Source organism: Erpetoichthys calabaricus, chromosome 4 (assembly GCF_900747795.2).
Source record: "Erpetoichthys calabaricus chromosome 4, fErpCal1.3, whole genome shotgun sequence".
NCBI classification, from domain to species: Eukaryota; Metazoa; Chordata; class Cladistia; order Polypteriformes; family Polypteridae; genus Erpetoichthys; species Erpetoichthys calabaricus.
Window position 1 is genome coordinate 229,833,485 of NC_041397.2, and position 25,117 is coordinate 229,858,601.

General features: G+C 38.3%; 1 protein-coding gene across 1 annotated transcript in view; it reads right to left on the reverse strand.

Moving 5' to 3' along the window:
- The window catches only part of LOC114650640 (ras-related protein Rab-38-like), a 123,411-nt gene that overhangs the window by 79,846 nt on the left and 18,448 nt on the right, over positions 1–25,117 (reverse strand). Inside the window, exon 2 of the mRNA XM_028800411.2 lies at positions 12,134–12,414. Coding sequence (XP_028656244.1) covers positions 12,134–12,414 — 281 coding nt within the window. The remainder of the gene's footprint in view (positions 1–12,133; positions 12,415–25,117) is intronic.

Below are 25,117 nucleotides of genomic sequence, written 5' to 3' on the forward strand. Positions count from 1 at the left end.
CATATATACACATACATGCAGTTTCAATAACATAGAAATCAATATAAACAACATTAACATCATTATCATATGAGAATATGAAGTAATATATAAGAAGCACATTTCATATAAATATAAATTATTAAACAGTAAAATCTTCTTCTGTAATTTGCTACCGTGGCTATTCGTTTGTCTGTCCAGGATTTTAAATCACCTGTAGCTCGCAAACCGTTTCACCTATTGACTTGAAATCTGGTACACATATAGAACGTCACGTCTACTATCCGCTTTATGGGTGATGATTGTATTACTCTTTTTATCCATCCATCCATCCATTTTCCAACCCGCTGAATCCGAACACAGGGTCACAGGGGTCTGCTGGAGCCAATCCCAGCCAACACAGGGCACAAGGCAGGAAACAATCCTGGGTTTTTATCTTTATTTTATTTTATTGTAGAATCAACTCCTATCTGCGCACACCAGGGCGGCCGTGGGCGGATGCGTATGGTGTATTCACTCCATGTTATCGTGCATTGTGCTGTCACTGGTATTTTGATAAAAGAATTTGAACAACATATAAGAAGCGTATAAATTATTAAACAGTAAAACATTAACATTTAAGAAGTAAAGTTACATTAAGTACTACTGCAGTGCCTTCGGGTATACCTCATTTTTTGTTTGCCCATTACATGCTTAAATGTATACATTTTTTGGTGTACCTACCCAAGAACACGCGACATATAACCGAGCGTGGGAGAAGCATGGATTTTAAACACACGTTGAGTTCATCTGCTGGTCTCCCTCATGGAATAACTGGTAATGTTTGACTAAAATCTACAGTGAGTAAAACGACATTACCTCCTATTTTTTTTTTACGATCTCTGAGATCTTGCTTTTTTCGGTTCAAGGCTTCATAAGCTCTTTTATGTTCTATGGCAGGGGTGTCAAACTCAAATAATGAGTGGGCCAAAATTTAAAACTGAACAAAGCCGCGGGCCAAGGTTGAAAAAAATTACCTTTTAATAGGCACCCAAACAAGTTTTGCGTTGAAAATTGAACAAGCAAGGCTTATATAACTTTATAATGACATGCAAACCCGAGTTTCATGTTTAAATATAAAAATTGAATGCCTCTTTTCTATTTGCAGCCTTCTGAGGTAAATATCAAAATAAACTTTTTTCCACAGGCTAATAAATACATTTGAAAACAAAATAACAATAATGAATGAATCAAACATTCAAGCCTTGAAGTAGCAAGAGAAGAGTGCATGAATAAAATGTTTTTGCTCAGTTTGCTACACTGATTTGCTTTAACACTGAATATGGAACAAGCCATGCTTATAGCTTAACTTAACTTAATAGTGCAAAATCAACTGTCAAAGAACAAACGAAGAAACATCAATGGCATATTAAATAACATTTAAATAAAAAATGAATGCCTCTTTTCAATTTGCTAAATATCAACATTAACTTTTTCCACTGGCTAATACATAAATCAATCATTCAGGCCTTTTTACTGTTCAGTTTGCGACACACTGATCTAACATGGTGTGTTCAAGCCAGACACCTGGCATCTTTTCTTGGATGCTAGTTCATCAGTGTCGGGGCTCAGGCTTTGAGCTGAGGCAACCTTCATTATCGAACGAAGGTGTTCATCAGTGAGACGTGCCCTGTGAGATGTTTTCGTCATCTTCATTGAGGAGAAAAGTTGCTCACATAGGTAAGTGCTGCCGAACATGGAGAGCAATTGAGCAGCTTGGGTGCGGAGCTGAGGCATTGTGTCAGGGATGTGTTGTGGAAACTGTGCGGCGCCAACAGCATCATACTTTGACTTCAGCGTGTCATCACACTGGAGTTCAATCAGCTCCATTTGAATGTTAGTTGGTGCTTTTTCCACATCGACTGCGAAGGGATTACTAAGCAGTTCAAATCTCCATTTCTGACCATCAAAGTCGCCAAATCGTCGGTTAAACTCAGCGCCGAGTACACTGAGTTTTTCAGCAAACTGTGCGCACACGGTGGTAGAGATCTGCGTATTTATGGTTTGGCAACAGGGGAAATGGCCAAGGTTTCCTTGCAGCAGCTGATTCTCCCACAGGCAGAGTTTAGCTTTAAAAGCTTTCACTGACGAGTACATCTCGGTGATGATGCGGCCCCGCCCCTGTAGCTGCAGGTTCAGCGCATCAAGATGGCTTGCGATGTCAGACAGAAAGGCCAGCTCACACATAAACTTTTGCTCCTGGAGTTCTGCTGTGTCCTTCCCTTTGCTTTGCAGAAACTGACATATTTCTTCACGCAGCTCGAAAAATCTTTTCAGTACTTTTCCGCGGCTTAACCATCTCACCTCTGTGTGATACGGCACGTCTGTGTGTTCCGAACCAAACTCTTCCAGAAAAGACTTAAACTCGCGGTGATTCAGACCTTTGGCTCTTATAAAGTTAACAACTTGTGTTACTGTGGTCATAACATGTTCCATCTTTAGGGCTTTAGCACGCAGTGACTCTTGATGTATAATGCAGTGATAAACCGATAGCTCACCTGCACAGTTCTCTTCCCGCATCTTTTCACGCATCCTGCCCACCAGACCATTCTTTTTACCACTCATCGCTGGCGCACCATCAGTGGTTAATCCCACGAGTTTATCCCACAGCAGGTTTATTTCAGTTACACATTTGCAAACCTCCTCAAAAATGTCCGTCCCTGTGGTTGTGCCATGCATGGATTTAAATCCCAAAAGCTCCTCCGTAACACACATTTTTGAGTCGACACCGCGGATGAAGACTGACAGCTGCGCAGTATCAGACGCGTCAGTGCTCTCGTCCACAGCGAGGGAAAAAGAAACAAAATCTTTCCCCTTTTCCATCAGCTGGTCATGCAGATTGGTGGCAAGATCACATATGCGCTCCGCTATTGTGTTCCTGCTCAGGCTTACGTTTGAAAAGGCCTGTTTTTTCTCTGGGCACACTTGGTCACAAACTTTCAGCATTATCTTTTTAATAAATTCTCCCTCATTAAAGGATCGGGTTGATTTGGCGATTTCTTCTGCCACGATATAACTCGCCTTTACAGCAGCCTCGTTTTGTGCTGTGGCTTTTTTGAACATATTTTGTTGTGAAACCAACCCTCTCTTCATCTCCTCTACTTTCTGGCTCCTTTGAGTCGTGTCCAGGTCCTTGTACATGTCCTGATGTTTCGTTTCATAGTGTCGCCTAAGGTTGTACTCCTTAGGTCTGTCTTTCAGATACGTAAACATATATTCTGTCTCCCACCTGTCCCGAAAAGTTCTGTTTTCTCCCTTCCTTTTCGTCATTTTTGGTAGGGGTAAAACAGTGACACCTAGAGTTGTAGTATTGGGCCGCAGCACGTCTGGAAAGAACGCTGCTTGCTAGAAATCTACTGACACAAAGCTGGCGCGCCAAAACAACCGCAGAGCATTATGGGATTTGTAGTATTCGCAGTGAATGCGGTGTTACAGCAACACCGCCGCTGTATAATACCGGTGGGCCAGCTCTAATGTTAATTTGATATTGCCCCACGGGCCAAATGAAATTACACGGCGGGCCAAATTTGGCCCGCGGGCCAGAGTTTGACACCTGTGTTCTATGGTGTACTTATCCCAAACCATCATCTTTGAATGTTGCAAGACTTTCGCCTTGTATGTAGATCGGGGTAATTACATTCATTGCATTCCTAGTCTGAATCACAATCTGATTGTATGGGTGGTTACCTGGCACTGTAGGGTTGCCACCCGTCCTTTAAAATACGGAATCGTCCCGCATTTGAGAATGAAATTGCGCGTCCCGTTTTGAATCAATACGGGACGGGATTTGTCCTGTAATTTTTTTATCATTTTTTTTAAAGCAGCGTCTCATGCAAATCATCCCACACGCATTTTATGAAGATGCCTCCTTTCCTACTTTTGATTGGGTAATACTTGATGTCATCCTTAGTTTGATTGGTCTTTTTAACTGTCCAGTGAGGAGGGCGGGTCTTTTAAGTAGAGTCTGCAAACTGTTGGCACTGAGATGTGGCACCCGCTGCAGTATGCATCCCTTATTTTTTTGTATTAAAAGTGGTAACCCTACCTGGCAGGTTACACTTATGTTTGGTCATGAAGTCGTCTAAAATCCGCCACGTGCCCTCTTTTAATTGCGAGAAGCAGATATATATAGCCAAATTCTCGCGCTTCGTTGCGGCGAAGTACTGCTTTTAATTTTTTAAGAAGAAAAGATAACCTTTTTAAACGGATCGAAAATATACCAATAACAATTTGTTAAGGATCTGTTTTTTTGTGAAACTCGCTTTTCACAGCTGTCGCGCTACGGCGTGTGTTTCGTTTATTTGACAGTATATAGATCGTGGTAATTACATTCATGGCATTCGTTTTCTGAATCACAATCTGACTGTATGGGTGGTTACCTGCCAGGTTACGCTTGTGGTTGGTCAGGAAGTCGCCTTACATCTGCCACGTGCCCTCTTTCTGTTCCCAGAAGCTGATCATAGAATGGTTTTAATAGTTTACTTTCAAATAATGCAAAGAGTATGCGACACGTGTTTCTCCCTAATTCTGGGCTCATCAGGCATACACACTCACTTCATCCCCTCTCGGGAATCGAATCTCTATCGTCAGCGCCAGAGTTGAAGCCCCTAACGTTGCGGTCAGCAAGTCGGCTAACATCCGCCATGTGCCGTCTTTCAGTTGCGAGAAGCAGATCATAGAATGGTTGAAACTGTTGCCCCAAACGTTGCGCCACGGCGTGTGGTTCGTTTATACCTCGTGTCTTCTCATTAAACTTTTATCTCGCGAATATGTTATTGCAATCCGCAGCAGGAGCGTTTCTATAAACTTAATTTAAACTTACGTTTTACACCGTGCTTTGTTTCCCTTATGAACATGCTTGTATGCTTCACTCGCTCCCTTCTCAATTGTTTAATGAATTTTTTGCTCTTCGCTGTTTGCGGCTCTTCCTTCATTTCTCCCTACTGCGTTCTTTTATCTCGCGAATATGTTATTGCAATCCTTAACGGGAGCGTTTCAATAAACTTAATATAAACTTACGTTTTACACGGTGCTTTGTTTCCCTTATGAAGATGCTTGTATGCTTCACTCGCTCCCTTCTCAATTGTTTAATTAATTTTTTGTTCTTCGCTGTTTGCGGCTCTTCCTTCATTTCTCCTTACTCAGTTCACAGTCTTTTCACGTGATTACGTGGGAGGCGTGATGACGTGACACTCAACTCCGCCTCCCACGGCCATCAAGCTGCCGTCCATTACAGTATATTGTCAAAAAAGAGGTTCCAGTTATGACCATTACGCGTTTAATTTCGAAATGAAACCTGCCTAACTTTTGTAAGTAAGCTATAAGGAATCAGCCTGCCAAATTTTAGCCTTCCACCTACACGGGAAGTTGGACAATTAGTGATGAGTGAGTCAGTCAGTCAGTCAGTCAGTCAGTGAGTCAGTGAGGGCTTTGCCTTTTATTAATTAGTATAGATTCACTAAGCAGCCGACCATGGCACGCAAGACAGAGACCATGGGATATGCACGACAGAGCCACGCCCGCCAACTCACATAGCCCCGCCCACCAACTCTAAGACCATGGGATACGCACGACAGAGCCCCGCCTGCCAACTCTAACCCTCCTCCCGCGTCATGGGATACGCACGACCGCGTCCACCCTCGCAAACTGTTTTACACGCTGCATACAGAGATTCCCATCCGCAACAAACATGCTTCTTCTTAGATGGTCGTGCAGGAACAGGGAAAGCCTTTGTCTACAAAAACCTGATTCATACCATACTAAGAGCATAGTGTTTTTGTTGCCTTGCCCGCCCGCCTGCCTGACTGTTACCAGCATTCACCGCAATGTACTGTAGTGTAAAACTATTGCAGCTACTACCTCACAAACTGTCCTTATTCCCCAGATTTCCCTGACACCATCAGATTCAAATTTGCCTTTTACTTTTACATGCAGACAGTTTCCTATTAGATTAGCCTCTGCAATGACAATTAATAAGGCACAGGGCCAAACTTTCAAAAAGATATGCCTGTATCTGCCAACTCTAAGACCATGGGATACGCACGACAGAGCCCCGCCCGCCAACTCTAACCCTCCTCCCGCGTCCACCCTCGCTCTCGAGGCATGCACACTGCCTGCTCATGAGCCCGCATGCAACACATCACCAAACACGGCCTCAGTCGCTTTTGTCTCTGCTACAGTCCACATGCACCTCTGAGCCACATTGACTTTTCATTGTTCTTTTCAGTTCCGGTTGCTTTTCTATATATAATCCACCAAGTCGCCTGACCATGGGATACGAATGATAGAGCCCTGCCCACCAACTCTAACCCTCCTCCCGCGTCATGGGGAAACGCACGACAGAGCCCCGCCCGCAAACTCTAACCCTCCTCCCACGTCCACCCTCACTCTCAAGGAACTGCTTGCTCATGTGCCCGCCCCCAACACCTCACCAAACACATCCTCACTCGCTTTGGTCTGTAATGGCACTAGACTTTCTGTTACTAGCATTCACGCAATGTACTGGACTGTAAAACTATCGCAGCTGCTACCTCACAAACTGTCCTGACCCTATCAGATTCAAATTTGCCTTTTACTTTTACACACAGACAATTTCCTGTTAGATTGGCCTTTGCAATGACAATTAATAAGGCACAGGGCCAAACCTTCAAAAAGATATGCCTGTATCTGCCAAAACCAGTTTTCAGTCACGGACAATTGTATGTTGCTCTCTCCAGAGTTCCATCTTTTCATTCACTCACAGTCGTATCCTCAAACCCACCCCATTTGGACAACTGTGTCTTTCAGGAAGTGTTTACCCATCAATAAATAATTATGCGGCGTACGCTACGCCGTGGATTGGCTAGTAGCACTTTAGTAACTTAGTTGATTTTACTTATTTACACTTGAAATATACGCTACACATATTTTAATTTTCCAGATCATAGATGTATGTTCTGAGAGAGGTAATCATAGAGTTTGCCTGAAGTGTCTGTTATTAATGCTGTTCTAAGTGTTTATCTCAATCTAAAAAAACTGATTCGGGGACTTTGAAAAACATGCTCTCCATCCTCTACTGAAATGCTGAAATGTAAGATATCTCTTATATTTCACAATTAATCCAAATTGTCTGTTTATTGCAAATAACAAATCTTGCTAAACAAACATATCTTAAGTAATAAGCTTGTTTGAGAAAACCTTCTAGCTATTCACAGATGCTTATGTTTGAGTTCTTTTGAATTAATGTGACATTACTTCATGCAATGATATCACAACCTTTATTTGAATGACCCAATCATTTTTCAGCTTTCATCATACACTGTAAGATAAATAAGTGGAAATACTCTGTTACAGTACTTGAGAAATGTATTTTACTTGAGTATACAATTTTATGTCTACTTTAACCTTTACTTTATTACATTTTCAAATGCAAATGGTCATTTTTAATCCAATATATAGTGCAGTGAGCCATTCATAATTTCAACATTTTGTTATGTTGTAGCTTTATACTAAATCATTTAAATTAATTTTTCCCTCAACAAGCAACACTCCATATGCTAGAATGACATAGTAAAAAAACATAATATTAAAAATTCTTGCAAATTTATTAATAATAAACTGAAAATATCACATTGGCCCAAGTATTCAGATCCTTTGCTGTGGCACTTGAAATTTGGCTCTGGTATGACCCATTCTATGGATCGTTTTTGAGATGTTTTGACACACTTTGTTTGTCCACCTGTGCTAAATTTAAATGACTGGACATGATTAGGAAAGGTACACACCTTCTATATAAGGTTCAACAAAAAGAACTGACTGCAGAGCTTAGCAGAGAAAGGATTGTTTTGAGTCCACATATGTTGAGAAGTCTACAAAAATTTCTGCAGCATTGAAGGTTACCAAGAGCACAGTAGCATCTGTAATTCTTAAATAGAAGAAGTTTGGGACAACTGTGACTCCTCGAGCTGACTTAGCAATTGGTGGATACAGGCCTTAGTAAGGGAACTGACCAATGATCCAATGGTCAACCTGGCTGCACTCCAGAAAAACTGTATGGAGATGAAAGAAACTTACAGAAGAACAACATCCACTGTTTCTCCTTAGTAAAAGACACATGAAAGTTCACTTGGGGTTTGCAAAAAAGACACCTAAAGGATTCTCAGGCTATGATAAACAAGATTCTCTAGTCTGAACACCATGCATCACCTGCACAATACTATTTTAATGGTGATTCTTGGTAGTCGCAGGATAGTGCTGTTCAGTTATTTTCAGTAGGGTGGACTGGACTAGTCAGGGTCAGGGAAAAGTTGAACAAAGCAAAACACGGAGTGTGCTGGACCAAGGACTGGTGAAAGGGTCCCTTTTTTCACTTTGTGAATGTTCTTGAATGGCCCAGCCAGGGCGCAGATTTGTTGTCCAATGAAGATCTCCAGCCAAACTGACAGAGAGAATCTGCTGGAGAATAGCTGAAAATCCCCAAATCCAAGATGTGCAAAGTTTGTCATATCATCTAAAAGAAAGAGTCTGAATACTGGTGTCAATGTGATATTTCACATGTTTGTTTTTAATAAATTTGCAAAAATTTCTAAAATCCTCGTTTTTCTTTGTAACTCTGGCATATTGAGTATGGCTTGATGAGGTAAAAAAATTAATTTCAAAAGATGTCAGCATAAGGCTGCAACAAAATATAATGTGAAAAAAGTGAGGAGGCCTAAATACTTTCAGAATGCACTGTATTTTCCTATACATTCAGTACTTGTTGCAGTAATGTTAAACCAGAAAACGAATGGACTATGCAAAAATGCACCATGTTTTACTCAGTTATCTAAAATACAATATTCCCCCTCTTTTGGAAAATTCACATATACAGTATGTAGAATCTAAGAAGATTTTGAAATAAACACCCCTGATGCTATCACACCAGATCATACATGCAAAATGGGTGTTGATCTTTGTGGTAGGGCTGGATGCACAATCAAAGTCTGTTATCTCCACAGTCGATGTTGCCATATTTAGATGCTGTCCTTATGGCAGCCTATCAAACAGAGTGGGGCTAGTTCTACAGGCTGCAGTAAAGTGCACTTTTGCGTTCTTGTGCTGTGCTTCATTCACCTTGTCACATGTGTTGTTCACATGTCTTCTCTCGCTTTCCCGAGCATATCAGGTTTAAAACAGATCGTGAAGTACTGTAGTTGCCAAAGCCCAAGAAAAAAGACCATTCCTTTGAATTTGAAACTAGAAGTGCTAAAGTCTGTGCTATCTATATAAAAATGGGGGTCATTTTAAGGCCCAGGTGTTTGCATTATGAAAATTCAATTCACAAAGGGGTTTTCAAGAACAGATTTGCACCCTCTTAAAGTGAGAGAGGCCTGCATGCCTCTCCTAATAGTGCCCTCCCCACTGAATTGAGCTAAAATCTTTAAGATGTCAGCTCACACTAAATATCACAGCTTCACGTTACAGATACTTGGCTTATACTTTAGTGAATGTAATAGGACTCATAGTAAGTTAGCCTGAATTGTTTTACATTTGCAAGATTTTGTTTAGATTATTGAGATCATAAATTTACTTGTACAGTATATTTGATACTTAAGTACAATTAATGTCAGATACCTTAAAAGTTCTATTTGAGTAGCATGCTCATGGGAAAATTTTAACTTTTACTTGAGTCACTTTTCAGAAAGGTATCTTTACTTTTGCTTAAGCATATCAGCTGCGTACTTTATGCCACACTGTTCATACATTAGCTGAGATGGTAGATTACCCATAAATCTTATGAGATACTCACCAAGGTAACTGAAAATTGTATGTCAGCTTTTAGTTTTGTTTATGCATGACCCTGACTAGGTAATGTAACGGTACATTAATGGGATACCCTGCATATATGGAAGGTACTGGTGTCTGGATCTATACAGTATGACTTTTTACAGCAAATGAGAATGGGGTTTGTCTAAGATGTATCTTTAGGTCAATTAAAATGGTATTAACTCCAAGAACTAGATCTATATAAATTGTAAAATATATTACACATCAAATTTAATAACAATGTAACCAGAATGTGTGTGTGTGTGTGTATGGAGGGGTGACAAGTGGGTGTTTTACATAATGATCTGTTTTCTAGTGAAGCCTACAGTGAACTACTTATAAACAAATTAATTTTGCTATGTATAGTAAGTACTGCATGGTAAACACACATCATGTGTCCTGAAAAAATATGTGGCTAAAGCTGCCCCATTTCTTTTTTTCCAAGAAAGTATATGTTACATACTTATTGTTGTTGGTGTTTTTCTTGGCTATATTGCTTTTGCAAGTGACTTAACACTCATCCAGTGGTCTCCCTTTCCATAGAGGTGCTTCATACAAATATGTTTAGTACCTTTCTTCTTTAAACTGATTTAAAACTGTTTTCACTTAAGTTGCCTATATTTTGTTTTGTGTGTTGTTTAATTACAGGATGTACATGAGATAAATGAAAATCTTACAAGAATTCTGTATAAAGTATAGGCTGCAATAGCACTAATTGTAATTAGTAATGTAATGTAATTAGTAATAGTAATGTTTACTTTTTAAATCAGGCAGAAATCAGTCATTATTCAATAATAAGCCAAAATGTATATGAGACAGGCAGCAAGAGTAAAGAAACAAAAATAGCAGGTAAAAATTAGTAAAAATATGCAAAGACTAACTACACTGCAAAAAATGCATATGCAAAAGCTAGACAAAAAACATTAAATGGGAGATGTTTTGCTTTTATTTACCAAAAAAAATCCGCCAATGGGGTATGCAAAATTTACAAGATTTTTTAAAGTAAGCTAAATAATCATAAATACATTTTTTAATAAGTCAATAATTCTTACAATAAGGAAAATAAGATTTAATGCCATGATGTAAATACTTTTCCACTTGCTTACATTTAATTTTCTGCACTGTACGGTTTTAAGATGTTTAAAACCTGCCACTAGCTCAAATGAACTCATAAGCTTCTTGTTTTTTGCACACATTTTCTTGATTACTTTGAGAGAGGATGATGGTGTAAAAATTAAATACAGGGTCAAAAAGCAACTGGAAGTCTGCAATTTGTACACATCCCTTAATAAAGGATTCTGATAAATGTGAATATATTAATAAAATGCTGAGCATACACGGAGGAGAAAAAATAAGCATAAGTTTAATGAACCACAGCTGCTGTTAGACTTTTTGTGAGGGTGCGATGATTGACACAGCACAGTTACCCTTATATTATTATTATTATTGTATTGTGTTTTCTGTCCATTTCTGTATAGCATTGGTCTTCATCTTTTATTTTACTACATTTTCTTTTTTCATTGTTTTTATTTTTGTAAAAATAATATCCATCCATCCATTATCCAACCCGCTGAATCCGAACACAGGGTCACGGGGGTCTGCTGGAGCCAATCCCAGCCAACACAGGGCACAAGGCAGGGAACCAACCCCGGGCAGGGTGCCAACCCACCGCAGGACACACACAAACACACCCACACACCAAGCACACACTAGGGCCAATTTAGAAACACCAATCCACCTAACCTGCATGTCTTTGGACTGTGGGAGGAAACCGGAGCGCCCGGAGGAAACCCACGCAGACACGGGGAGAACATGCAAACTCCACGCAGGGTGGACCCGGGAAGTGAACCCGGGTCTCCTAACTGCGAGGCAGCAGCGCTACCACTGCGCCACCGTGCCGCCCTAAAAATAATATCTTCTCAGTAAATAAAGGTATCTTTTCATTGTTAAAATCACAATTCACAAGAGGCTAATATAATAATAACTGAAATTATATTTATTTTTATACTACAGTATACAGTATATGTAATGGAGAAATTTTAACCGGGGTGGGTAAATCTGACATTAAATGTTTACTATTACCAAGTTACAGTGTATCCCACAGTTTGCATTAGTCACCATTAGTCACCACACACTTTATCCACTTTTGTCCCACGTGCCTTTGTCAGTATGCCACACAAAGATGCAAATCTAGAAGAGGCCAGGCCAGGGACACTGCATGAATTGATTACATTCTATAACGAGTAAAAAGGAGTTAGCATTCAGAAGTCAACTGTGCAAAAAATATGGAAATTATTCTTCTTTGTTAAGAAAAGATGCACAAAATCCATACCTTTGCTGAAGTCTCGAACCATGCTACAAATCCATTCTCCTTGCAGAACTGCTCCATTTTCAGACCATTATTCATCAGCAATTCTCCACCTTGATCACATTTGTTGGCGAGAAGCACTGCAGGGACGTTTGTACCATTAGAAAGAGTCAACTTTGAGTCTAAATCCTCCTTCCATTTCATCACAGCTTCAAAAGTTGATGGTCTTGTGATATCAAACACGATGAAGGCTCCCATGGCCTCCCTATAATAAACACGGGTCATGTTTCCAAAACGTTCCTGCCCTTAACAATTAAAAGAAAAAAATGAACTTCCATCAGTGAGGATGATTTTGAAGAATTGTTAGGTTACTGATTCTTGGAGTTACAGCTATGGAAAAAATATAATGTTGCAGTCTAATTTACCAATAAAATGCAGTGCAATACTATGTTAAATAAGTTAGAATAGAAAACAGTACAAACAATACAATTAACTGCAAAAACTTTTATATTGATCAGCATCAAGTCAGAATGGTAATGGTTATGCTTTCCATATTATTTCTGAACATTCTCTACCCAAATTGCACCGATGAAATAGAATTTTATTGTTTTATACAAATTTTACAAGTATAATGTGTTTCTGTTTATTCCATGGGTAGCATAGTGGTACAGAGGATAGCACTGCTGTCTCATGGATACCTAAGCTTGTGTGTCACATCCAATCATTGTCTTTCTAGAGTCTGCACATTATTCCTGTGCCTGAATGTTTTCTCCTACATCCTGAAAGACATGTAAGTAAGGATAACTAAGATTCCACTTTAGCCCCATTGTAAGAGTGGGTGCCCTGTGGTAGACTGGCATGTTATCCCAGGTTATCTCACCTGTGTGTTTGATTAATACTGCGTATTGTCACAAATGCAACTTTCAGCACTATGTCGGCGAAGAGCTCAAGGGTAAGCAGGTTCTTGACTGATGTTTCTCCCTATTAACCATGCTGTAAAACGATTGTGTGTTTTGAAGTGATAATACTGTAAATTCCTGCTCATGATCAAGATTAAAATTAAATTTAAGCTCCCAGCTACCCAATGTTAGACCTAACAAAAAAGCAGGAAAGTGTAAAACATTCAGAGGCATGTGTAAGGTTGAATGTTAAAATGTTTTACTTTGTTCATCACACACCTAGATGTCTTCTCATGGTTTATCTTATCACATCTGTCCAGATGATACTACTTTCTCTTAATTCTCTTAACCCCTGATGTCAGCCCAGATATCCAAATACCTGTCTCTGACATCTCAGTGTTAATTATTGCATATTATGTTAAACTAAAAATGCTAAAGTTGGATAACTTGAACCCATTTTCTCCTTTACCCTCCAAAAGATCCTTCCTTAAACATTGACAGTGTCACTCCCTCATCAGTAACTAATGCCAGGAAACATGGTGTGACCTTGTTTGGTTTTCTCTAATTTAATCAATCTAGAGTTTTTACTATCTCAATTTTGTCATTCCTTTCTTCTCAGGATCAATAATACCCAGAATTTCCTCTATGCCTTCTCCGATTTACAAGCTCCTTCATGCATCACCATGTTGACTTTGTGGCTTTTCTGAAATGTTCTTCCAAAAAAGTCTCATTCTGTATTGGCCTGCCTAAAAATGAATCTCATATCATGCTCTTGAGCTATTGAATGAATTTTCAAATCAGCCCACACTCCTCCCATTACAATGATGATTAGCTATCTCTGGAAGATGCAAAACACATCTGTACTGCTTCAATTGTCAGCCCCTATGCTCTTGGGATATGTAGTGTTTTTTCCAGGCTTATCCTTTTGTTATATTGTTTGCTTACAATTTGGTCCTAAGACCAATACTAATCTTATAAAAAACTACATTAAATTCTGTCCTGTACTGTTTGCTAACAGTAAACCCAGTTGACAGCCATTCAAAAGTACAGCATAAGTATTTTTTTTTCTAAGCCATCTTGGGTAAAGACATCTGTTAAATAAATAGTAAAAATAAACGCTGCCTTCAACTTGAGACTTAAGAATTATTACTACATCGACTAGTTACTAGGAATTTATCTTGATGTTACACCCATACACATAAGAAGGTAAATGCAATTAAAGAATACAATATATAATATATGACACCATCACAGCACTGCATATAGTAGTAGTTAAGAATATATTGCAAAAAAACACAAATATATAAAACAATACAATAAAGTAAAATTGTACTCCCTTATAAAAATTGCAGTCCTCATAAAATAAAGGACTATAGAATCAGGAAAGAATGAGATGAATCAACTGTGTTTAAAAATTGTGACTACAGTAGGAGCAAAACTATTTCTTTGTCTAGTAGTTCTTGCCTTTAGTGACCAATAACAATTCCTTGATGGTAATAACTGAAAGAGATGGTTGCCAGGATGAGTGTAGTCTGTGATTATATTTCTGGTACGTTTCCTAACCTGTTAAGTATACAGGACCTCAGGGAGTCCAGTTTTGGGCCTAAAATAAAACGATTGTCTGAATAACATACTGCACTTTCTGTTTCAAGTAAGCAGATGCATTGTTATACCATACTGTGATGGAGAAAGTGAGGATCTTTTCAATGACAGCTCTATAAAACTGAACCAGCACTCACTGGGACAACATACATTTTTTTAAGTTGACAGAGAAAAAAAAACATCTGCTGCTGAGCTTTTTGATAAGAACAGTTATGTTTTCATCCCAGTTCAGTTACAGCCACATCATGACTAAATCCACCTCTGACATCGAGAACCACTGTAGATATAAGAACCATACTGAGGCTTTTTAGTCACCTTCGGTAACAGAGCTTTGAATTTCTTAAAATGTTGTCTCAAAAGCAAGGTCCTACAATCTACTGTGTTTGTTATTCTATTTAGACTAGATGGTCTTTCCAAATGGGGGTCAGGATAAACTTTGCTCTTTAATATAAAAGAATTGCTCTGCCATCACTTGAAAGACACAATTAAATGAAATGTACTATTATTACTGTTTTTATTTTCTACTACCAATATTTTTTAACTTTCTGTTAAAAATTTCTTACAGCTCAGCTATTACGTACTGTATATTTAGTGCATTATAAGTAACTTTGTAAAACATTTCTATACTTATTTTAAACACTGCCATATAAAATAAAGATAGTTTGACTAATTTCTACAGGTGTTTGCTATACATTCAGAACAGAATTCACTTTTATTCACCAGTACTTACAGGAATTTAGCCTAGTAGCTGCTTATAACAAAACATAACATCACATACCAGTACCATAAATAACATAAGATAAAACATAACACAAAACATACATTATAAACAGCTGCAAAATAGTGCAATTATAAAGGAGCTGTGCCTGTTCTTTTTTCACTGTATATGTTGCCCTTAGGATCCATATTTAAAAAACACAATATTTCTTTCCATTGCTCCACAGATGACACACAGATATATTTTCCACTGAAACAGATCAAATGAAATTCTCTTAAACCTTTATTGGAATGTCTAAAAGACATTAAAATATGGCTGTCACTAAGTCACTTGTCTAAATGACAAAAAAACAGGGACTGTGTGTTTTGGACCTTCTGATCATACTTGTGCTACAGAAATTAATCTTGGACCCTTGACATGGACCTACTGTATACCCTTTGGAAAAATTCTTGGTGTGATTTTTGATAATGCCCTCAAATTTGATAAACATGTTAACTCCATTGTTAAAGCCTGCTTCTGTTAGTTCAGGTTTTCGGCTAATGTCAAGCCAGTTCTTTCTGTACATGATTTTGAAATACTAATGTATGCGTTTGTCGCTTGACTATTGCAACTCATTATACATTGGAGTTAATGAGTCATCCCTTGATCGTCTTCAGCTCATCCAGAATGCTGCAGCCAGAGTTCTAACAGGCACACCAAAACAGAATCACATCATACCAGTCTTAGCCTCTCTTTACTGGCTTCCTGTTCGCTACAGGATTAAGTTTAATATTTTACTGTCTGTTTTTAAGTCCCTAAATGGTTTAACCCCCTTTTATCTTACTGACCTCTTACACCCTTACTCTCCTTCATGAGCACTTAGGTCCTCTAACCAGAAGTTATTGGTTGTGCCAAATGTTAGACTTAAGCTTAGAGGGAACTGTGCCTTTGCAGTAGCTGCCCCTAAGCTTTGGAATAGTCTGTATTTTTATATTAGGTCAGCACCAACTTAGCTTTCTAAACTTTTATGTATTTATTTTTGATGTATTGATTCACTGTATATACATATACACACACATATATATATATATATATATATATATATACATACATTGTATATATACTGTATTTATTTGGTGTATTTACGGAAGCTGTACAGCACTTTGATCGACTTGACTTGATATCTGATTGCATTGTAACACTGATTCCTGGCCTGTTTGATTGACAAAGGGAGTGCAAAGCTGACAAGGTAAGTCATAAATGGCAGCTGGCATCAGAGAACTCTACATAGACGTATATACATGAGAGTGAGGAACTTATTTGATGGATTACCATGACTTTACTAATAATATTGAACTGGGTTTAAGTAATTGCACATTCATAGAGGACCAGGTTTTTAAGAATCTTGAGCAACTCAGCTTTAATGAATCACCAAGGCAAAATTACATTTATCTCAGCATTCTCTGAAATAAGCAAGGGAATCATCCACAAACTGCTCACATTTTTCCTTAATACATCTACTGGGACAGGTGATGATATGTCAGATATAGAATCAGTAATGCTTTTCCAACGCGGAAGAAGAGGTAAGGAAACAAAGTCATTTATTCAGGATGCCATTAGCATTTCATCAGACAGCAGCAAAGATTAATAAGTTACAGCAGTGGTTTGATTTAAAATGCCATTAGTAAGCAGAATCTGTCCTAATTTAGGAAGTGCAGCAATGTGTTGGACTTTGGTCTTAGAGTGGGAAAAATGTTTCACATTGTTTAGTTAGTTTTACAAGGAAATGTTGGATAATGTCCCATGTGTTTCATTTGTCATCATCCTTAAAAAGAATACGAATGAAGAGCACTCAGTTGCAGGTTTAATATATTAATTTGATCCAAAATGGATTCTTGAGACAGCTACCCCTGAACAGCCACTTACCTTAGAAAGTTTTACTCCAAATAATGACTTCATTTGGACACAATTGTAGGTATAACTTCACTTTTAATTGCATGGATTGTTCCAGTTCTGTAGGCACACTCTCAGACATTACAAATAGTGCAGGTTCTTCTTCACCAAACCTTTTGTTAACATGATTCTTTTTTTGTCACAGATTCTAACTTATGGGAATTGATACTCTCTACCCATTTTTTGTTTTACTTTAGTCCACTTGCTTATTAATTTCTTAATTGTATTTTCAATATCAGCCTATTAACAATGATGCGTAAATAACATGACAGTCGAAAGTTAATTAGCTAACTTGGTCCTTTTTGGCACCTGCCAGTGTCAGCTCTTCACTAGCTACTGTTTTCAAATATGTAGACAGAAACACAGGAGAAGACTGACAAATACTAATTCAAAACAGTCCACTGAACATTTCATTGATCTTCTCAAGAAAATTAAATATATACTAACTGGAATACTGGAAGGAATCAGCCATCCTTAATAATAGCAAAAATTATATTACAATTAACAAATTGATTTAAGCACAAAAAGAAAAAAACAAGAACATTACAGTTTTCCAGGACTATTTTTGTTACTTTTCCTTTAAGATTATATTTATATAGTCATTAGACTATATATATTGACTTAAAATACCACCTGAGCAAATACTATGGCCAGCATTCCCCAAGTACACAGAAGCTAGTCAGGTTTGCCACCTGCCAAACATTTACAAAGGACAGACAGCAAAATGGCCCTGATACTGGAAATCACTTATTAAAACATGGGATACCCAGAAAGACCATAAGAAAATCTTTTGAAAATTTATATAAAAGTGACCCAATATTGCTCTGTCTTTGAACATTACTCATTTAGAAACACGGCTGTCAAATTAGCCAAAAATAGTCATATTAATCTCCTGTAAGAAGACGCTATATAGCGCCCGACCCGACACAGACTGGACACGGGAGGCATGTGTAAAATAAACCAAAATACTTTTTTTTTTCTTCATCTGTGGGCTACGCCTTCCTCGTACCCACAGACACAACACAGTCCCAAATAAAGCACACCAAGCACTCTTCTCCTTTCTCACTGGCACCACCACCACCACTCCTCCCAGGCAACCTTGTCCTCCTCCACCCGACTCTGGTCGCTGAGTGGTGGTTGCTGGCTCCTTTTATAGTTCCCCTGGAAGTGCTCCAGGTGCTTGATCACCAAGTTCCAGCTGCACTTCCAGGTGTGATGAATATGCTGCCCATACGGGCTCAGGAGTCCCAAACACAGCACCCCCTGGCGGGGCCTGTGGGCCCCAACAGGGCTGCACCCAACTCCAATTCCCAGGGAGCCCTGCAAGAACCTGAGGCACTGCTCCACCCCAGGGGGGCAGTCATCTAGCATCCAGGGGGAGGTATTGCAGTGTCCAGGGCATTAACTCCCTTGGCATTAACTCTTTCAGGGCGGATGTCGAATTTTGTCAAAATTCAGGGTTAGAAGACAGTAATTACGTTACGTTTTAGTTCAATTCTCTTTGCTAGAAGGAAAGTTAGCTTTGTTCATTGGACCTCAATTCTCTTGTGAGTGCAGGAGTAGCGAAGAGCAAACAACCGATACGGCATTGATATCTGGCGAGAGACCAAAGCGAATGTGTATGGCAAATTACTCTGTGCAAAACATTTTGCATATTATCGCTGAATTGGATTCTGACTTCATGGACCCCAATTTTGATGCAAGTGATCTGGAGATGAAGATCGAAAATGAAAGTGAGGTACTCACATCAGTTGATCGGTACCCAGCTGATTGTGGTGCTGACCACATTCATGTAGCTGATGGGCCTACAGTAACATTCATCTGGGAGGACTGTCACTTACAACAATGAGGTACAAACCAGATTGCGTTGCACTGCAATTGCCACCGTTGCCTACCTGCCACACAAAAACAGCCAGGCAGCCAGCCCTGATGTCCATTGAGACGTCGCTACGCAGCCACTGCTGCCAGAGACACTGAACAGGCACCAACAGAATCCACAACATGCAGCAACAGTCGTTTTATGTTGATTTATGTGTGAAACCATTGCTTTGTGTGTTTTTTCAGAAAAATTTGTTTTTTGGAAAAAATATTCAGCCCTCAAAGAGTTAAACTAAGCATGACTATGGCTCAGAAATCTATGCAATTACCGTTAAGCTTGAGTCAGACTTGAGGTGATTTATAATAATCCGCTCTACACTGTTAAACTCAAATAACTCTTGGGACATTATTCTGCTGCCACCTAGTGGATAAAATAACATTATGCTGCAAAAAATCGTGAATACTTCTATGGGGTTTGCCACTCTAAGGCAACATTCAACCAGAAAACAATGACATGAAAAACAAAAAGCTGTAAAGCCAGTTTTAGAACTAACTGAAAATGTAACCATTACTTGAGTCAAGCAATTGTGATGACAATGTGAACTGGTCATCAGGCGTTGGCAGGATAGTGACACTGATGCATACGGTGTGACTAAACCTCCATGATATTCCTGATGAATTTGGTCGCCTGTGGTACAAGGAGATGTGTGGCAAAACGGCAAAATGAACATGGTCAAGCAGAAAGATGAGAAATACATTAACCCCTTAAGCACTGTTCAGAATGCAGTAACTGTTCACTTCAGAGCAAATGTGGAAGTCACTAAGCCTTGTGCTAAAGTAGCCTACATCCACATGAGGGACATGTTGATTGGGAAGATCAGGCACTGTCATACTACCATCTTCTGCTCAAGCAACAGAAAAAATATTATAAGAAATGTGTGTAAAGAAACACACTTCTACATACTTCACACTTCTACTGTCCTGATTGCAACATCGGGCATTGGTAACTGTTTTGTGACATATTACACAAAAATCTACATCAGTACAGCAGTGGACACTAGACATAAGTTTCCTGCCATATTTATGATGACATTTTGAAGTTTTCATTTTTTTTCTTGTTGACTTATTTTTAACCTCCTTAGCATTAGGTTTACCCAGGAAAAATTAATATATATTCAAATTTATTCAGGCAGAGGTTAAATATTCTAGATGTTACATATACATTTGTATCATACATTCTTTTTACATATTTCTTTATTATTATTGTTAATACTTCTACTATCATGGTTCAGCCAGCATTTTCCACCTGAATGGTGTTCAAAGTTGTGTCCCTTGTTTGTTTTGTTTAACTTTACAGTATACCATTTATTCATATTAATGTTTATTTTATTCATTATATCTGGTTTTGACCTCGCCTCTGGATTGTTTATTGGGACTGTGTTATTTGATATTTTTGAACCTCTGATCTGTTTTGACTACTGGCTTAGTTTTGGTATTGGGGCTGCGTTTGCTTTGTCTGCCTTGCCTCTTCAGGCATCTCCTTTGTGCTCGGGATTTTTGATGGTGTATTCTCCCCCACTAGTAGGCAGTTCTTTGAAAGTATTTTGTACCTGTGCTTTTGGGACTCCACAGATTATGACATCCACATTTTAAATCATGTCGTGTCTTCAAAGCATGAAGTGCATATGACTTATGCACAGTTGCATCAAAGAAGCATTGGAAACTCAACTGCAGCTTTCAAACAAACGGGCCATTTGAAAACACACGAAACAGTAATTCTCTGGGCACAAACCGTTGTATAACCAAAAAGGTAAAATGGGGTACAATTCCAGTTGTCTCCCTCTAATGAAAACTCACACAAAATGGCTGGTGATTGCTAAGACATGTTAAACTTATTAATTAATCAATTCTTCTTCACTTTTATAGCTATTTAAAAAAACAAAAACAAACAGCCAGTGAACAATGGATTATGCATGCAGGAGTATCAAATGAACTTCTTAAAAATAACAGTGTTCACGATAAGCCTATACTTTTACTGTAATGCGCTTTCATAGGAAGCAATTCATAATCTTGAAGCTTCTGGAAGAGCAAGAGCCATGAAAAAGAACACTTGATAAATACGCCACAGAGACTTTAGGAAGGTATGCACCAATTAGATGAAACACAACAATGAGCTGCAGAGATTGCTACCGAAAGGCGTAACATTTCCATTAACTGTACTGTAGCCAGAGAAGGGCACCGTCTTGTGAATTAGATCTTTCCAGACATATGATTTGTGTCACACACCCTATTATGGATACAAAGAACACTTTGTGCAACCAGGTGATGAAAATTTGTGTACCATGTAATTGCACATCTGAGGAAATATAAACTTAAAAAAGAGAATTTTCAAAACATATAAAACAACTGTGGGTCATATTTCGTGGAAAAAAATCTACACTCCATAAAGACTAATTCAAAATTTGATTATCAATGGGAATGTAGGAGATATATCTATTGAACTACTTACCCCAAAAAATGGGGACAGCACTTTTGGAGATAAAATTATTGAGCAATAATTACTTATTCTTTTAATAGTTTTGATAGACCTGGATGAAGTCAACAAAGGTTTGTTACAATAATGGCAAACAAAATAGTGCTTAACACTAGAATACCTGAAGCCTATGAAAAAACTCGTAATCCCGGGCCTCCTTAAATTCCTTTGCACCTCTCCATTAGCGTCTTTTGCTTTGCAAATGTGTCGATCTGCACAAGTAGCAAGCAGCCTTCTATCCTATCCCCCAACTGCCACAGCTCAACTCAGGCAAAAAGTTCTCCCAGCTCAAGTCTGTTTATCTGGGTATGAGGTACCTGGAGTTGTATAAGGTTTTAATTTGGAACACATGCATTTTATGTGTGTTCCGTGCCTGTAACGATCTAAGTAAATGTAAATGTAAAGGGAATGGGGGGGTCAGGGAGTTTAGGACAGGCCAGGTTTAGATCTATACATGGAGGAACAAACAACGGTGTAGAAATAAAAATGCGTAGTAATGTAAATTCTAAGCAAACATTTAAATGTAGAAGGAGTAACACATTAAAAATAGCTTGCCTTAATGCTAGAAGTAGCAAAACTAAGGTAAGTGAGTTGGAGCTGTATGTAGCAGAGCATAATTATGATATTATAGCAATAACGGAAACCTGGCTAAATAACAAAGATGGGGATGAGTGTAACATAGAGGGATACACATTTTTTAGGAAGGATAGACAGAACAGAAAAGGAGGTGGGGGTTGCTGTTTATGTCAAACAGAAGTTACAGTTGTGCTTGAAAGTTTGTAAACCCTTTAGAATTTTCTATATTTCTGCATAAATATGACCTAAAACATCATCAGATTTTCACTCAAGTCCTAAAAGTAGATAAAGAGAAACCAGATAAACAAATGAGACAAAAATATTATACTTGGTCATTTATTTATTAAGGAATATGATCGAATATTACATATTTGAGGAATTTAAAGCCAGTAGAGGATGGTTTGAAAAGTTTCGCAAGAGAAGTGGCATTTAATTTGTTTTCCCTGTGCTTAAAACTCATAAAAAAGTGTCTACAGTGAGCGGTTCGTAAGGGTCTAGCACAAACTCTTACAATGTTAGTTTCCTCTGTTGTTCAAGGTTTTCTCAGTGTTATTTATTGTTTTTACATTTAGTTTACCATTATACTGTGCATTCTATGGTATAATTAACTATTTTTGTGCTTAAAAATATATTTTTACATACAGTTCATACAGTCTGGAATGGATTAATTGTTTTTACATACAATCTTATGGGGGAAATTAAGTTTGGGTCGCAACCAAATTGGGTCACGTCCAGAGTTTTGGAACGAATTACAGTCGTGACCAGAGGTGCCACTGAAGGTAGATTAGCAGAAAATTATGAATCCGTTAAATCATTACAGAAGAACTTGGATAGCATACAGGCTTGGGCAAATTTGTGGCAGATGAAATTTAATGTCAGTAAATGTAAAGTAATACACATAGGAAGTAAAAATGTTAGGTTGGAATATACAATGGGCGGTTGGAAAATCGAGAGTACACCTTATGAGAAGGATTTAGGAGTCATAGTGGACTCTGAGCTATCAACTTCCAGATAGTGTTCAGAAGCTATTAAGAAGTCAAATAGAATGTTAGGTTATATAGCACGATGTGTAGAGTACAAGTCCAAGGAGGTTATGCTCAAGCTTTATAATGCAGTGGTCAGGCCTCATATGGAGTACTGCGTGCAGTTTTAGTCTTCAGGCTATAAAAAGGACATAGCAGAACTAGAAAAGGTCCAGAGAAGAGCAAATAGGCTGATTCCAGGGCTACAGGAGTTGAATTATGAGGAAAGATTAAAAGAGCTGAGCCTATACAGTTTAAGTAAAAGAAGATTAAGATGTGACATGACTGAAGTGTTTAAAATTATGAAGGGAATTAGTACAGTGGATCAAGACTGTTATTTTAAAATGAGTTTGTCAAGAACACATGGACACAGTTGGAAACTTGGTAAATTTGGTAAATTTTTCACAAACATAAAACATGATAGATACTTGGAATAAACTACCAAGTAGTGTGGTTGACAGTAAGTCTTTAGGGACTTTCAAAACTCGACTTGACGTGTTTTTGGAAGAAATAAGTGGATAGGACTGGCGAGCTTTGTTGGGCTGAATGGCCTGTTCTCGTCTAGATTGTTCTAATGTTCTAAATGTAGGATGACAGGAAATGCGAGGCAAGAAATGTTGAACACATACCTAAAACAGAAACTTTTTTCATGTTATAGTACTAATGACAAAATTTTGACATGAAGTGTATAATGTGTCAAGACTGAAGTCCAAATATCAAATAAACACTTTCACAAAAGGTACACGTATAACAAAACAAGTGCACTTTTATTTAAGAATATAACCAAAGTAAAAGAAATCAAGTTAGGGTATGACAAAGACATGACCGCCTGGGTGGTGCAGCGGTAAGAACTGCTTACTCATAATCAAGAGGTTGTGGGTTTGATTCTGGTTGCTTCCCAGAATTACCGTTTTGAGTAGTGAGATGCTCTTATTATTACTATTATAGAATACAAACATACATTTGATTTGAGTTTGTAACAGCAGTGTAAATTTATGGTACTTGTAAAGGTAAGCATTTTTTTTTAATCAGTTTTATTCTCTCACTCATGTTCACATTCCCCCGATCTGACACTGCTGTTTTCAAATAAAGACGTGCTATAACAAAGGTGAACTCAGATGAGGATGAGGGTTCTACATCGGAGAAAGAACAGAAGCCCTCACCGCAAGGAATGTCCAGTCACACATAAAAACAACACAGCTGCACCAGGCGTAAAGGCAAAAGATGGCACCATTTGGATGCAGCAACTGGTCGGGTGTCATCCTGCCAGTCAATGTGCCACACACGTGTCCTTCAACGAAGCAGCAAGGTATCATGTTCAGGTTCTGTTAGTGATTATATTTTGTGATGGTCTTTATATAAAAAACATTTATATGTTTATATGTTACTTAAAAGCCACATTGAATGTTATTTATCTATTTACTTTGATTTATTTACTTATTTCCATACAGTATAAAGTCACAAATAGACTGCAGAGCTTTCTGTGTTTGATTGACACAGGCATGATGACAAAGTACACGTGCAATGCTACTTCAGTATGCAAATTACTTTAGCTGCAGGTGGAAGCTGTTTCAAGCATGATGTCACACATTGAAAAGTGTGTGAAGTGCATGAGCGGCAATGAACAAGTCTGCAACAAGCATCATGACCATGTCCATAAAAGAGCGCAATAATAATGAAATGATTCAAAGAATAAAATAAAAATCAGTTAAAAACCAAAATGGTTAGACTGATGTCCAACTTGTTGATAACAATTTAAAAATGGTAACTAGGCTAGTGGACATATTTAGAATATGAGAGGAAAATGAAATACATTAAGAACAACACACACAAACACAGGCAACATGCAGACTCCACACAAATGGATTTGAATGTAGGACTATAAAGCTATGTTGTAGCAGTACTAAC